General features: G+C 33.8%; 2 protein-coding genes across 4 annotated transcripts; one reads left to right on the plus strand and one right to left on the minus strand.

The window, feature by feature from the left end:
- The first annotated feature begins 880 nt into the window (after positions 1 to 880).
- LOC108903836 lies at positions 881 to 15,471 on the plus strand. Of its 3 annotated transcripts, XM_018706151.1 has the most exons (5): positions 881 to 1,043; positions 1,124 to 3,762; positions 7,465 to 7,700; positions 10,920 to 11,006; positions 14,289 to 14,378. In XM_018706151.1, exons 2-4 carry the CDS (start codon positions 1,155 to 1,157, stop codon positions 10,959 to 10,961), a joined length of 2,886 nt encoding a protein of 961 aa, XP_018561667.1. In that variant the 5' UTR covers positions 881 to 1,043; positions 1,124 to 1,154; the 3' UTR covers positions 10,962 to 11,006; positions 14,289 to 14,378. The 3 variants fall into 3 exon arrangements, with proteins under 3 accessions (XP_018561667.1, XP_018561666.1, XP_018561665.1); XM_018706150.1 differs by lacking the exon at positions 10,920 to 11,006 and having other exon boundaries at positions 881 to 1,059; positions 14,289 to 15,471; XM_018706149.1 differs by lacking the exon at positions 10,920 to 11,006 and having other exon boundaries at positions 14,289 to 15,471.
- A 256-nt stretch (positions 15,472 to 15,727) lies between these two features.
- On the minus strand, positions 15,728 to 16,515 carry LOC108903797 (aprataxin). The gene is made up of 2 exons (XM_018706095.1): positions 15,993 to 16,515; positions 15,728 to 15,935 (listed from the first exon to the last, which is right to left on the minus strand). The coding sequence occupies exons 1-2, from the start codon at positions 16,432 to 16,434 to the stop codon at positions 15,775 to 15,777; spliced, it is 603 nt and encodes a 200-aa protein (XP_018561611.1). The 5' UTR covers positions 16,435 to 16,515; the 3' UTR covers positions 15,728 to 15,774.
- Between the last annotated feature and the right edge of the window lie 122 nt (positions 16,516 to 16,637).

Consider the following 16,637-nt stretch of genomic DNA (forward strand, 5'->3'; position numbering starts at 1 on the left):
GTTTGGGTTCTACTTTTTCCTTTAAATTCGAATTCTGTATTATTCTGATGTAAAGTCACAATATTCATATGTGGTAATGTGGTAAAAATAAATAATTTATTTTAGATCCGTTCCTCTCCCACTCCTTCCTAAGAAATGCTTTCCCGTTATAAAATCCACATTCGACAACTGTACAGTTAATAAGATTTTTAAAAATCACAAAAATAGAAGTGAAAAAGGTAAGTGTACATCCATGTTTGTTCACTGATGGAATTAAAGAGAGTAATTCGAGAATGTCTAGATTGTTTAATAAACTTTGTCGTTTAAGTTTTGCTTATGAGCCCCCAAAAGAGAAATCAGCCACTTTCTGTTACGATATGAATCATACGTGCATATGTATACATAATTACTTAAGCTTTTTTATGAGTAGGAACTGGAAAATCATAAAGCGTAAATTTATAACAAACACATTAGGTAAGTACATGTAATTAACTTTATTAATGAACAACCAAGTATGAATTCAACTATTATACCTATGGTTTTATCCATGTCTGTTCTTTAGAGTGAACTTTCGAGAAAAAAGTTTTTCATTAATCAGATGTTTAAATATCGAACCAGATTTTGCATTAAAACGGTGATATTTAACGACTTATCTCATTTATTTATACATTAGACTTAATCTAGAAAATAGAAAGTAATTATAAACCCATTATTCAATAGTAATATAGACATTATGATAAAATAAAACATGATTTATGTACTGTGGAAAAAATGTAATGGAAAACGTTCTATGGTACAAAGCAGAGTCGTTTGAATATATCGTGTAAACATTTATATTTGACAGATTTCTCGTAGTACCGTGCGCCGCCGCTGTGCTGTCAGTTTTCGTTCCGCGATTTGCGTTAGTTGCGCTGCTGCTGTCGCTGCTTTATACGCGTATCGTATCACGGCTCACAGCTGAGAAAATGTAGTTAAATGCCACAGGAATTAGTTTTTTTTTGTAGTTTCAAAAACTTCAATGCAAGGAATGTGCAGTTTTTGAATTATAACCAACATTCATCAAAGTGAGTACTGTCTGAAGTAGGTTAAACTGTCGGGAAATCTCGTAGGATAAAATTGGCATAAGTTTTGTTTGTATTTTTAGGTTGATCGGCCAAATTTTTTCGCGTTGAGTCATGGAAGAAGGCGCTGAATCTTCCTCCGCAAACGTCCCGGAGTCCCCGAAACCTTTAGCTTTTACGATAGATTTTGGCAATAATAAGGCTGTTGACACCCAGAGGCAAAAAGCTTTGGTGGAAAAACTAAAGAATAGACACAAAAGAGGCCAGTCTCTGTCAAAGTTAGAAGATTCAACAGCTACTACGACACCACCTTCTGCAAAACAACATCCATTAACTGGGAATTTACCAAGGAAATCTAGTTTCCAATCCGAGGGTTATTTTTCCTCCGACGAAAAACCAGATCGAGCGAAAACTTCAAAGAGTAACTTAAAGCGTAGCGAATTAACTTTGTTTCTAAAAAATGTCACCTCGGATAGAATGACCCAGTCGTTTCCAAACCCCGCTTTGCCTAGCATTTCAAGCCCAGAAGAAATCGAACTGAAAGACGTCTCTAGTCCAGAGTTAGACCTGATAAGCCCTTTTAGTCCTAGGGATCAGTCCAAAACATCTACAAACTCCAATGTGAAGAAACCACAGTTTTCCAGTCCCGAATGCGAGAAGATGTATATCGGAGATGACGATAAAGATAATGTATTCGTAGATGGAGCCGACGTGGACTTTGACAAATCGGACACAGCGAGCGACACTGGAACTTACACGTTGGACGCAGACAACTACTCGGCGGAACAGAAAGCCAGAATGAGCATAGACAAAGACTTCAAAATCGAACAAGTGTCGGTGCAGAAGAAAACTGAGGAGTACGTCAAGAGCCTGTCAACAATGAGAGACCATTTACTTCAGAATGCGTCGACGTTTGTAAATAAACCTATTTCCAAGGAAACCGAAGTTACCCAAGGTGTTCAAGTATTGAATTTGTTAGATTCTGACAACGGTTTACAATCGCCGAGGTCCCCCAACGTAAGAAAATTTGATAAACTTGCTTCTATTGCTTCCCAACCGAAACCGTCTACGGGAAAAGTGCTTTCGCCTATAATGTCCCCTACGCAGAACATGTCCATTACACAGGATGCCGAAGAAGGCAAGGACAAAACTCTCAATAACGGCGAGTGTGATGTGCATAACAAGACTTTCACGAAAATCATGTTTCCTAGTCCTAAAGCTAAGCATAATGGCTTAGAGCAAGCTTTCGACCACGGCTCGGTTATTTCAGTAACCTCTAGCGGCGCTTTCAAACCAAAAATCGAAAAGAAGTTCGAACGAAAATACAGTCTCTCGAAGTCCGAAGTGCAAGTTCAAGCATACATCGATGGTAAAAATTACACCGATGGTATCGTGGAACCGGTGCTTGAGGCGGAAGTGAAACGGAATAATCCTAAACTTACCGTGAACATAGTGAATGTGCAAAGTATCGAAGTGAAGAAACCCAATATCTCCCTGGATTCCAGCGGAGTGGTCAGTGCTAATATAGTGTTCGAAAAAGTGTCCAACATATCACCCGTGAGTTGTCAAACGTCTAATTTGCCACCGGTGGTTGGGGGATACTCCGGAAAGTCGTCACCAACAAAAATTCCGTCTCCCATACATACGATTTCTAGACCGCGTAGCCGTAATAGTTCAAATTCGATGAACATTGAATTTTGCGACAGCAATCTGGACACCGATTTAATTTTGAAACCGACTCAGAACTATATAAATTCGCTACAGCAACGTCTGTCCCTTGACAGCGACGCAGACAGCGATTACGACGCAAAATACGGTATACAATTGAACAACACTGCACATCTACTGAAACAGAAGGCTTCACACACCAGACACAATTCTTTAGACGACAGAACCATGAATATTTCTAACAAACTGGAACACTTTCAGAACAAGAACCTTCAAGGTATTGACCAAACATACACGAATTTGTTTAATCAATACACCCAGAACAAAGTGATCCAGAAGATACAGAACTCCCCCAACAACTCCCCGATCAAGAGATCGAGTAGCTTCTCCACAAAGAACCAGATCCACTCTCCAAAGAACACCAACGTTGTCCTGCCTCAGAAGGAATCAAACATCTGTAACTCGCCTAACCTCACGAGGAACTCTTCCATCCAAAGGAGCTCCTCTACTGTTTGCATAAAACCGAATTACGTATCGAACAGACGACCGAGCGTGGGCGACCACCGCAAGAGCGACAGGGGGCAGTTCGGCGATACCGAGTCCAGTTCCGAGGAGGACTTCGAGAAAAACCTACAGAAGCGAAAAGATTTGGCCAACATCACCAACACGAGATGCAACAGGGCCTTCAGCTTGAGACGAGCTCGAATAGACAACGAACCCGCGCCGGTGAAATGCCCGAATACGCCGGAGATGCGGAGGAAGACCTTCCACCACGAGATGAAGCAGGAGAGGGCGATTTCCGTCGACAGGAAACCGATGAAGACGAACGACGTGCAGAGCAGGTATTTGCTCAATATCAGTAAGAGGGGAACGCCGCCGCCCGCGTCGAAAGTGGAAGTGAAAAGTGTGCCAAAAGTGGGTAGCGCGACCAAATCGAATCCGAACAGACCGCAGGTCTTCTCGAGGACAGACAGCGGTAGATTTAGTATGCGAACGTCTTCGAAACCGCCGCTGACGAACAATACGCCAAAGGGATTAAAAAAGGATGGCAGTGGTGAGTCTGTTTTACCAAAATTTGTATTTTTTATAATTTGTAATGTTGATCGAACGTTTGTTGCACTTAATAATTAAGTGTCATCTTCATAAATCAAACGGAATAATTGGAAAATATGTAAATATTTGATTTGTGATTTTATTGGTTTCTCGTCATTTACGAATATATGACGAAGCTCGAATAGATGATAACCAATAATCTTTTGAAACACTAAATACTTACTTGATATAGATTATAAAAGCATATCTATGTATATTTAGGTGGGGTCTTTATAATCTTTAGCACAATTAATCGAATCACTAATTCGGGCATTTGCACAAATATAAAATGTTCATCTTCGGTATCCATTTGCAAAATTAAAAGTTTTTAATAGCCTTTAAATTTAAAGAATTTTAAATATAGCGAAAAAATTCAGGGGGAGTTTCCTTGACCAAAAATAAGAAAGAAAGTTCCTATAAACCTATGTCTGAAAATGCTTCGTTTCGGAGATAGAGAGATCCCCCTGAATTTTTTCGCGATATTAATGGGACACCCTGTATATCAAAAATGTAATGGTTTCCTTGTCCGAATTTAAAAACTTTTCTCTGTCTTTGAAGGCCTTTTTGAGATGAAGGATGTTAAACGTAAAGTTTCTTAATAATTTAATACTTTTTGTAGATATTTGTAAAATTCCAATATATAAATGAGGACAGCTTTCAGTTTTAGAATATCCTACTTTATTACAACTAGATGTATAAAAAAAAATCAAAACTTTCCTTTTGCAAAGAAAGCAAATACTTGAAATACTTCCTTAATTGATTACTTTTGTTGGTCTCTCGTAGGCATGAGCCTCAAGTCAATATTTACTGGTCGAATGCCATAACTTGGTTATTTAAGTGTTGACATTGACCTTGTTTTGAACCTGTACAAAACATTTTTCGCCAGAGCATGAAACTGTGACTCATAAAGGTGATTACATACATTATCTGCGGGTTTGACCGGTTTACCACAGGAAAAGAAGCGGGCACCGCAAGCAATATTAATGATACTTTTAATTGAAGACTGTCGGCAATTATCATTAAGATTTGACGCACACTGGACTTATCGGCGCACATTACTGAGGTGTGCAGGTAATGTTAATCTTGAAACTCCATAAATGTGGCCGAAATAAATCGTAAGTGTCTATCGGGCGGTCTTCCAACACACACAAATCATGTAATTAGAATTACCCGCAATAATAGCAGATGATGTGTTGATTAGTCACGGTTTGAACAAATGTAAACAAATGACTTGTCTAATTTGTTTTATTAGTATACAGGGTGATCAGATTTGATCCGGAACAGACCTGTCGGATTTTTAGCGCAGCCTTTTACAGTTTATTTTGAGGAGAAATAATATTCGAAGTGTATAAGTAACTGAAATAAGAATTTTAGTTATTCATTAGCCTAGATCTGAGTTAGGCATAGATAAATATTGAGTAGATCCGCGCTTCACTCTTCTTTTATTTGGCATTACAGCCAGGAATAACAGGGAGTGCCAACGCAAAGATATATGCATGCATTTTTTTGTTTATTTGTTTCATCATTGATACCAAAGGAATTAGTCATCACCACAACAGACAGTACCGTAGGTGTGAGTCTCTTATTTAACCTTAAACATTTAGGAAATAAGGTAATTTTTTTTTAATGAACAATGGTTGTCTTCAGCGGTAGTTCTTGCATCATTGCATTGTGTATGGAAATTTTGGTGAAAGTTTGTAATTTCATGCAGTTATTACTTAACGATTAGGAATAATGAGGCTTATCTCATATAAAATTTAAATTTTAAAATTGGTATTTTCTAGGATAAAACTGATTGGAATTTATTGCGTTTAATACAAGTTTAATCTTCATGTTTTTTGTTTGGCAAAGATTCCACAACAATATTTTATTTATCACAACTACAATTTTTAAATAGTTGATTTTTAAATTTTAGTATTACATCGGTTTGATTAAATTGTCAATTCTGTGATTTGATATGTTTTTATTTAGATAAAACTAAACCAACTTTGATAAGTTGTATTTATATGTTATCTTACTAAAATCCGCTGCAAGACTAACCGTCTGGTACAGGTATTCAGCCGCTTACATGTGTGTAGAAAGCTTCTGTACTATACCGTGCTGAGTCACCTATTTGATCACTGTCAGTAACAAGGATTATTATTTCTTGTTTGTTCTTGATGAATCACTTATATAAGACTTTTTTTGTAGATATATCATTACATTGTATATTGTTTGACGTGATTACAAAACACATTTGCGTATAACCTTGACTATTTGATTATTAGATATTTAAGCTCACAAATTTGTATAGGTACAATTTTATTTAGTGCAAATTTGGAACTTCATTGTTAAATTACGTTGGCAGGCAAAGGTAGCATAAAGTGATTTATGGTACTTAGTTGTCTGGCATAAAATTTAGATTAGTTTAATGACATGCAACAGGAAATTGCGCCAAAATTTCTGTCCAAATTGCACATTTACTTAACAGGATTTGCATTACAAAAAGCTTTTGATTATGTAAACTTATTGACAGGAGTTTTATTACCATTTTAGTTGCTCAATTTTGTACATTTTGGTATTGTGGAAAATAAATCAAATGATAAATATATCATTAGAATAGATATATGTACATTTGGTGTGTTCAAAAGAATGTGGCATAGGAGCAATGTGCTAGAAAGTCAATTTTCTAAATCGTTGTAAATCTACAATCGTACTGAAATCATGATTCACTCAGATTTCTTTCTCTAAATTCTTCAAATATGTAAATTTGGGTCTAATTATCCCGTTTAAACGGTTTCATATTTAAAACAATTACAGAAGGTCAAAACAATTCTGGTAACAGTTTTAAACTTAATTGCAAAAACTGCCGCTGTAAAATCATTTATTGTACGAAAACAATGGTGTTTTCGAGTTAATTATATTTTTTCGTTGGTTCCGAAGTGACTCTCATGTTCTTGAAACTGTTGTTGTAACAGTTATAGTGGCTATCCTACTTTTTTATTGTTCCTTATTTGACTGTTTGGCCTTGATACATGACAGGAAGTACCTGGAGGTATTGCTAAAGAATTTTATCGATTAAAAAATACTTGCAATCAGTGATGGTAATGCTTTTTTTAATCACTTTGATTGAATATTAATCAACACCACGAAATTAAATCCTTATTTGTAAAAATACAATAAAATATGGCCTGTCTGAATATCCCTCCTTTAAAATTGGGTAATATGTTCAATAATTTACATGAACATGCATTTCCTGTTGAAAATTAAAACCTGGTTTTTACGATAACTTAACTTACAGGTCAAATTCAAACTTAGCACCTTTATGAGTCACTGATTTTTTTATGTTTATTTATATAATCACCTTCGGATGATAATCAGCATATTTGAAAGGATATTCAAGCTCTCACTTTCATAGAGAAGCCGTCTAATATGGCATTGCCTTTAAAAGAAATAAAATTTTACGATTCTGAAATACCTACTTCTTAGGTCATTCATTGCATTAAAAAAAAATGTTATCTGCTGTAATTAAAACGCGTATCAATTAATATCTTATATTGAGGCCGTTTGCTACTTTCTTTTTATGTTAAAATTAATTTCTCGTCAAATTTCTGCGTGTTATTTAATCGGTTTTTGCTTGGACATTGCCCGGCAGCTATGAAGCTCACGTTTTACTGACTCTTAGGGAAAAAACAAGGAGGTGCTCGCAGCAACTCGTCCCTTTCCAGCCGAGAGGTGGAGTTCCAGAATTGGAAGAGGCGGAAGAGCTACGACCCCATGAAAGCGGCCGCCGAAGGTAAGAAGAAGGAGATTGCCAAGCGGCAGGTAATGGGCCAGAACGTGATGACTCAGTCATACATCGAGTCCAACCACAGCCAGGACAGCTCACCGTCTCATTCTAGCTCTGTACATCGTTCGCAGGTGAGGCTTCCGCTGGTTTTGTTACGGGTCTCGTAAATTGGCATCGACGTAAAGGTGTCCCTATAGGTTTAAAATTCTTGGTCTCTAGGAATTGTTTCGGAATAAAATCACTAGATGGTCACTCCCATAAGATCCTTGGTTCAATTGTTTATAGTATGGATAAGTTGACAAGGATTTTAAGGGTAGTGCTGCCATCTAGTATTTTAATTCCGAAATACTGTTAAATAAAATATTTAAAATGACAAATAACATCATTTTAATTTTAAAATTCACCAAATTTGTAAATTTGTCGGTGTTTTTCTGGCAAAACTTCTTATTAATTATAAACTATCTAGTAAATTAAATTTCACTCGCTTAATATGCAACACATGGTTTTTAGAAAGTGGTTCATTATGCTAGTAAAAATCGTATTAGATTAAGGCACCATATGGGCCCAAATAAAAAACCGTTTAAAGTATGTTGAAAACATAACTATATCCGAGTCTTGAGAAAAATGCCCTGTTATTCATTTAACTGTAATAAAAATGCATTTTCTCCTCTTCATTAAGCTTTATCTTTGTTTTTCTGACAATGAAAATTAATAATTATGTAAAATGTTTGTATAAATTTTAAATTAAGCTTTAAAAGCAGTTTTTTGTGGCATAATTAATCGTCAACTTATTGGAAATTATAAAAAAATACAGTGGAACATGGATCACAGATTCTAAGGGTAGCCACGACATATTTTTTTACAAGAAATTACTTTACCGGGTTCAATGATTTTTTATGAGGGCTGTTTAGGAGTCAGATGGTATGCCTTGTGGTATGCGTAACCACCTGTCTCTTGACAGGTGTTTTTGTGTGTTAGTTCCCTGTCTACCTGCTGTTTAGTAAGTGGCTATAGCTTACACCTTTAGTGCTTCTAAAATAAATAAAGGAAACTAGTTTCCTTCCAATTATGTTTATTTTGAAGTTGAATAACGCACATTAAGTCGTATGAATGGTGGACTGGTTGCGCAGAATGTAATTACAAGGAAATATTGTCTGTAAAACAAATATTTTATCAGTGTTATAGTTTTTTTTTTAACTTCAAATGAGTAAAAAGACTGGCAATTTTTGTGTTTATATGAACCATTCTTATACCTAGGAAAATTTTTAAATCTGCATATAAACGAAGCCTTCCGTTTTGTTTTTAGATGTATTTAATTAAATTGAAAAGAATTAATCAGTATAATGTGACCTCATTACGGTGTAGGGTGTGCGCAGGGCTTTATTATGCACATAAATTAACCCTAGATGTAATTTGTCACTGTCAACATCCTGATTGGCTCAATAAAACAAAAAAATACCCGTTTGAAATGACTTCCGTACGTTCATCTATTCCGGATTTAATTTTGAATTGTAAATGAAATACTTGTATAGTTATTTATATTTGCAAATGTATTGTGTAAATTTTGTTATAAAACTACACTAATGCAAACAATTAAAGGGTGAAAAGAATTTCCGAAATGACTGGGTCACTATTTTTTAGCTTAAACACTTCATAATCATGATTAAAGTGGAAAAAAAAAATTTTTTGAGGTTCTCAGATTTTTACTGCAAACATTTAAATTGATGAAAAACAAAATCTTTTTTCGGAAAATTCTTCGAAAAATTATTTTTTTTTCATCAATTTAAACGTTATTTGCGGTAAAATAGTGAGAAACCCTCAAAACATTTTTTTTTTCGATTTTATTAATGAGTTATGAACTGTTTAAGCTCAAAAAACGTGACTCTTTAATTTTTTTCAAAAGCTTGACTGTTTGAAACAAAGAAACGGTTCGCTAGATCGAGATGAAACTTCACAGGGTTCTTTGCAAAATTTTTTTGTCGCGCTATTTCTTAGAATTGCATGATAACCGTAGCCCGTAAAAATTTTCGACCGAAAGATCTAAAAACTAGAATCTTAGAGCTTCAAAATGCTTTCTTTTTAATTCTAGATACGACAATTTTTCGCTTAAATACAGGCTGTCAAAAATCACGGAAAAATTTCGGAAATTCTTTTGACCCTTTAATTGTTTGGATTAGTGTATAATTTCTTTATTTCCATCATACTTTATGCATTAAATTATAAATTCGTTGCACAACAAGGAACATTCTTTAATTGTTGGTTGAAATTAGTTGCAAACATCGTTAGCTTGGTATATTAACTGCAAAATATTGCATTTCTATTTTGATGCGACATTAACATCTTTAATATCCATTTAAATTATTTCTGGTTTATTATCTCTCTTCAGTTCCCAGGCTTCATCAACCTTGAATCTCTTCTATTGAATTTCATAATTAAAGTTTACAGTCCGGTTAGTTAACTGTTGTTGTGGAATATAATGATATGTATTAGGAAAGAATTCTTATTCTGCAATTATCCGAGCATATATTATAATTCTTCACTGCGGCGAGAACCAACCGTACGGTTATATTTAAATGTTTGAAAATCCCAATAAAACGGGATATCTAATTTGATGTGGGAGGTTGTTGGTATATTTTTCTTTATCAATAACAGATAAGAAAAGTGTTACTTAAAAAAGATGTATCTCGAAGTTTATTTACCTTTTCGTTATTAATTGCAAGCGTTTTCGACAATTTATTTATAACAGTTGCAGTGAAAATATATCGGAATAAGAACAAAGGGACCAGCACATCTGGAACCGAGTTTTTATAGCCGGTTTTGTCATATTGCCAAAAATTACATAGCAAAATTGTGTTCGACTTTCCTCGCCCACTCGCGATGTCTTCCCAGAGGTCATTGGTTTTTATATTTTGATTTGCCAGTGATGATTATACAAACCAATTTGTTTATACATGTTCCACTGTTTAATTACTGAAAATTGATAAGCCAATCTGTTTAAGTAGAACCAGTAAATATTTGTATTTCCTTATAGGTTTATTTACACCAGACTGCTTGCTAGTGTTTATTGTTAGAATTAGAACAAAAACTATTGGTTGGGAAATTTTCTCTCATTTGCATAATATTAACTTTTTTTCTTTAGATTCTTTTTAAATTGGATAAAACTTTATTAAATTTGTAATGAAATAGAACTTTGTAAATCGTTTAAAAAGTAATAGGTGCCATAAAAATCATGTCATAAATATCGAAAGAGGGAAAATGATATTAATAAAACGCCTGTGTAGTAATAATTAACGTCATGTTGATCTCATAAACTTTTTATTATGGCATGCTTATCACTTTTGCTTATCTAGGTATCTCCTTTGCTAAATAATATGGTTGTTGGCGACTTCTGACTATCGACACTACATCTAGTTCAAGTTTAACTATATTTGCTCTTCGTAAGTTAGTTTTAATAGCACTTTACTGACCTCTCACTAACAACTGCGTGCAATTTTACTATTAACAACTAACACTGAACTATAATCGTATTGGTTTTTCTTTTGCACTGTTCACTAATGTTTTGTTTTGCCCGCCTTAATTTTTTAATTTGCACTCACAAATGTTAATTGAAATTATGTGCGATTGATAAACTATACATTTTTTTAATGTTGTATCTTGTCGTAATACAGGTAGTTACCCAATTACAAAGAGAAAGAGCTTATTTACCGTGGTTCCAGTATATTTGCTGTATAATTAGAGTTTAATGGGTGGTAGTAAATTGTTACTTACGAGCATACTTAAGTAATTTACTTATCTCAAGTGTGGTCTAATATTATAACTGAACCAGAAGGCTTTGTTTCGTTCTTTGCCTGTCTGTAAGATTTATTGTGACAGATCGGATAAAAGAGCCATCTGGTTTTGTTTATACAGGGTGGAGCTAAGATACTTGGCGAAGTTTTAATAACGGATTCTACATTACAAACCAACAAAAAAAACTTGTGCCCAGAAAGGCTTCATTTTCTTAACTGGTTTTTGTAGCTTATAAACTGATAAATATCTTTTTAATTAATTTTTTACACCCTGTGTGTCGTAAGTAGAAGCGTTTCCGGAAACAATTTCTTAGGAACATCTGTAGTTTCACAGCTAATTTCATGAAAAATCGATTCAAGCATAAATCACAGTCTTATTAATTAAATATAAACAATGTTTTTCGTCATTAACAAATAATTGTGCTTATTTTGTTATGGTTTTTTGTATATAAAAACGTACAGGTTACTAACAATAAAGTAGGTCAAGTTATTAACCACAGATTCTACGGGTGAAAATAATAGGACTTTCTTTATGCCTTTTTTAATTTTGCTGTTTAGTTTCATTTAACCCCTGTTTTTTTTTTTTAATTTCATTATTTTTTATTATTTATTTGTACTTAGCATCAAATATGGTTCCAATTTGAAAATAATGAAGGTAAAAAAATATAGTGGTTACTATAATAGCCTTTCCTCCGTTCAGACTACACTAATGCAAACAATTAAAGGGTCAAAAGAATTTCCGAAATTTTTCTGTGATCTTTGACAGACTGTATTTAAGTGAAAAATGGTCGTATCGAGAATTAAAAAACAAGCATTTTCAAGCTCTAAGATTCTAATTTTTAGATCTTTCGGTCGAAAATTTTTAGGAGCTACGGTTATCATGTAATTCTAAAAAATAGCGCGACAAACAAATTTTACATATTTTTTTTCCGAGTTCACGGACTTGGAAAATTTTTTTCAGCTAAGCCATTGCATGGACCAGATAGCTTGTTTATTCAGCTTTAATTTCCTGTTTTTAAATTTCGATATGACCATTATTCATCGAAATATTGGACTTTTAATGGAAAATGATCCTTTTGTCTTCAATCATCGATATCTATAACATCCTGCCGCAACTTTTCGGAAAAATTTTTGTTTTCATTTACACGAATTTAAAAAAACAGGAAAAAAAGGGTAATTTATGGTTTTTTAGAAAACTGATGGCTAAATTAGAAATATTCACGAAATCACTAACGTTAAGCATGACTTTTACAGTTCGATATACCCAGAAGAACCCTGTGAAGTTTCATCTCAATCTAACGAACCGTCTCTTTGTTTCAGTCAAATTTTTCATTCATTTTCATTCATTTTTCAGTCTTTAATTTTTGAAAAAATTAAAGTGTCACGATTTTTGAGCTTAAACACTTCATAATCATTATGAAAATGGAAAAAAAAAATTTTTTTGAGGTTCTCACAAACACTTAAATTGATGAAACAAAAAAAAATTTTTTTCAGAAGAAAAAGGGTAGTTTTGAAAAAAACTGTTTTTTAAGTAATTTTACAGACTGCACAAAAATTAATTAGAGATTTGTCTCAAAAAAACGGTATGAATCGGGATCGAAATCTGGTTTGGGTCATCGACTAATTTTAATTCGATTAAAAATTGATGAACAGAAGCATAGGACAGAAAAGCCGAATCTTGCTGGAAATTGGATTTTGTTTTCTCCATGTCCGGAAGGTTTTCCAAAAAAAAGAAAATTCGAAAAATAATTTTTTTTCCATCAATTTAAAAGTTATTTGTGGTAACAATGTGAGAAATCCTCAAAAAAATTGTTTTTCCATTTTAATCATGATTATAAAGTGTTTAAGCTAAAAAATTATGACCATTTAATTTTTTTTACTGTTTGAAACAAAGAGACGGTTCGTTAGATCGAGATGAAATTTCACAGGGTTCTTCTGGGTATATCGAACTGTAAAAGTGATGATTAACATTAGTCATTTCATGAATATTTCTAATTCAAGCCATCAATTTTCTAAAAAACCATAAATTACCCTTTTTTTCCTGTTTTTTAAAATTCGTGTAAAAGATAAAAAAAAAAAAAATTCCGAAAAGTTGCGGCATCATGTTATAGGAAATTTTTTACAGTTTTCGAAACTGCTCTTCAATTCTATGTACGACCATTTGTCACCGAGATATCGATGATTGAAGACTAAAGGATCCTTTTCCATTAAAAGTCCAATATTTCGATGAATAATGATCGTATCGAAATTTAAAAAAAAAGGAAATTAAAGCTCAATAAACAAGCTATCTGGTCCATGCATGGTTTAGCTGAAAAAAATTTTTCCAACTCTGTGAACTCCGTCCGTGAATAAAACAATTTGCAAAATTTTTTTGTCACGCTATTTCTTAGAATTGTATGAAAACCTTAGCTCCTAAAAATTTTCAACTGAAAAATCTAAAAACTAGAATCTTAAAGCTTCAAAATGCTTTTTTTCAATTCTTGATACGACTATTTTTCACTTAAATTCAGTCTGTCAAAGATCACGGAAAAATTTCGGAAATTCTTTCGACCCTTCAATTGTTTGCATTAGTGTATTTGACAAAAAAAAAAGTGTTTCCAACAAAAATTTAAAGTCTATGTAGAATTCTAAAATTCAATGAAATATCTTAAAAAGCAACGAAATTATTAATAAAGTTCTCTCAAATTTTAATTTCAAAACCCTACGTACCGAAAACGAGATGCACAAATGGAGAAATTGCACGACGAAAGTCCTATTATTCTTGCCCGAAGAACCCATGGTAAATAATTTGACCTACTTTCTTTGTATCGTCCTGTATAAGCACCTGTAGGTACTTTTTCTAATCGTCTTTCCACCACTAACAAACGTTTGCTGTACATTTGCGACCCAATGCCCCGTCGTAGACCTAACGTTCGTTTTCTTTCCCCGTAGAGCTTCCACGGGACAGCTGCCCTGGAGCAATTGTTAAGTTCGGAAGAGGAGGACTTGACCTTGTCCGCGGACGAGGGTTTCAGTCCGCCCACCCCCAGCCCTTGCGAATTGAGCCCTGCCAGGGCGTCCCTGAGGCACGCCCTCTGGGAGCGGATCCGACACTAGACCACGACTATTCATTGTGAAATAGTCGGTTACCCCGTCGAAATGACACGTCTGTAAGTGAAGTTATGTAATTAGCGAATCTGTTATAGCACCGTTTGTATTTAAATTTTGTGTACGTAGGTAATGTATCTCCTTTCGTTTTGGTACGGCGGTCTCATGGTGAATTTTCATTTTCACACAGACAGATGTTAAAAAATTGTCTCGCTCGAACGTTTATTGTTTTTGTTCCGTTAAATTCGCTAGAATTTTATCCCGTGCAAAGTTTTGCTGTGATACTCACGTTTACGTTAACCGTAACAGGTCTACCGAGACTTTTTCGTGCGAATAAATTTGAAACCGGGGCAATATTTTCGACGTACTGGAATTTTTAACCATTACCTACTTACCCTATTATTGTTTATGTTGTATTATTAATTTTAGTATATTATTAAGCATATCATCACATTAACCTACCTGACCTTATTTATTAATTTTATGTAGGGGCGTAGCGTATTATTTTTGAGGTTATTGACCGATCGTAAAAGAAATAACTTACCGTCACACAAAATATAAACTGTCTTTTGTTTTTCGATACAAGAGAATCGGTCAACTGTCTAGTTAAGGAGTCTTATTAATTATTCACCACGTTATCGTTAAATCTTCCTTCCACGCGAGAAAAATAGCGTACGTATCGTTAAACGTTCACTTCATTAAACGCGTACGCTATTTTCGATTGGTGTTTTACGTAATATCTAGCATATGATAACCAAAATGTGATTTTATAATCTGAGATTACTAAATGTGCAAATATTTTTATTATCTTAAGTATTTAGGTTTTGCTAAAAATTTTAAGGAGCTTGTTACTATTAATTATACAGATTATATTAAGTATATTATAGGCTTTTTTTTAAAAAGGATATGTTTTGTAAAATAATCTTAAAGGTACCGTAATTTTCTGTATATTAAATGAGGAAGTATTTTTTTTATGTGTCGCTTGTGTTTATTATTACTATTGCTTAAAAATACAATATATAGAGAGCGTCTTCATTTTATTGACCCGAAGTTGTATTTTACCTGTTCCTCGAAAGACCGAATAAAACCGTAAATTAATTATACCTCTTTGAGTTTTTCAGAACGATTAAGAAATACCATTAGCCTCCTCCCAAACCGAAAGTTTTTTCCATATTATAAATTTCCCATTACAGCGAGACAAAGGGTAAGTTTATTTCAGTAGTTAAATTGTTTTTAGCGACGCCACTGATTTCGTACGCATGTCATTAATAAAACACTTTTAGACAAATTTATCAACGTTTAATAATAAATACCGTTCAATAAATAAAAATTACTTTTCCACGTGTTTTAAAATATGTCTCTTCAAATCCGGCATGTGCTTTGGTAGGTATTCGCATTTGTGACATTTCAGGGGCGTTTCCATATACTTTTTGCATTCGTCTCTACTTGGTAAAATAACTTTTCCGTTTTCTTTCAAACCTTCAATAACGTCTAAAAATTAAAATTGGATTAATTGAATAAATTGCGAGAACGTTTATAGCTATCCACCTGTCGATTTTAAAAAGAAGTCGGTATTGAAACTATTCCAATGCTTTTTAGTTTTTACGCAGGGAGAGTTCATGTCATCGCTAATAACGTGTAAGTGAAGTCGAAGCATACTGGCCTCGGCGTGATAGCTTATTTTAAAGTTTCTATGTTTGTGTTTCTCTTCCGCAACCAATTTATTCGCAGTAGCTTCCATGTGATTCAATAAATGCAAGTGGTCCTTTTTCACAGATTTCAAACTACTTATGTCTTCTTTTGGGAGTATCAAATAGTGAAATTCCGCTTTAGGGTATACATCCTTTATAACTGTTACTAAGTCGTCTGAACTTACAATGTATTTCGGATCTTCTATAGTTTTTAAGAGACCCGTCGTCCAATGGCCGCTGGGTTTTAATTTTTTCTCTTCATTAGTAACATCTTTGTTTTCATGTTTCCTTTTGGACATATCTACAATTAGTATGTTCGATTTTTTTTAATAGTTGTCTCAAAACCAGTTTTTGAATTATTTAACCTCACAACATAGAGAAACATAACCCCAAATATCATAGAACATTAATACCAGATTTTAGTTGGGCTATTTTTCGAGATCGTATTTTCGATGGAATAGAAGTTCTCTATTGTGGCAAGACAAGTAATTTTGAAAATTCA

Source organism: Anoplophora glabripennis, unplaced genomic scaffold (genome assembly GCF_000390285.2).
Source record: "Anoplophora glabripennis isolate ALB-LARVAE unplaced genomic scaffold, Agla_2.0 scaffold134, whole genome shotgun sequence".
In the NCBI taxonomy this organism is placed as follows: domain Eukaryota; kingdom Metazoa; phylum Arthropoda; class Insecta; order Coleoptera; family Cerambycidae; genus Anoplophora; species Anoplophora glabripennis.

Bases quoted from the DNA above. Each gene is read 5' to 3' on its own strand.
- LOC108903836 (XM_018706150.1), top strand. From the start codon at position 1,155: ATGGAAGAAGGCGCTGAATCTTCCTCCGCAAACGTCCCGGAGTCCCCG. The intron at 3,763-7,464 runs GTGAGTCTGTTT...ACTGACTCTTAG, and splicing joins ATTAAAAAAGGATGGCAGTG to GGAAAAAACAAGGAGGTGCT. The intron at 7,701-14,288 runs GTGAGGCTTCCG...CTTTCCCCGTAG, and splicing joins GCTCTGTACATCGTTCGCAG to AGCTTCCACGGGACAGCTGC.
- LOC108903797 (XM_018706095.1), bottom strand. From the start codon at position 16,434: ATGTCCAAAAGGAAACATGAAAACAAAGATGTTACTAATGAAGAGAAA. The intron at 15,936-15,992 runs GTGGATAGCTAT...TTTAATTTTTAG, and splicing joins CTTCTTTTTAAAATCGACAG to ACGTTATTGAAGGTTTGAAA.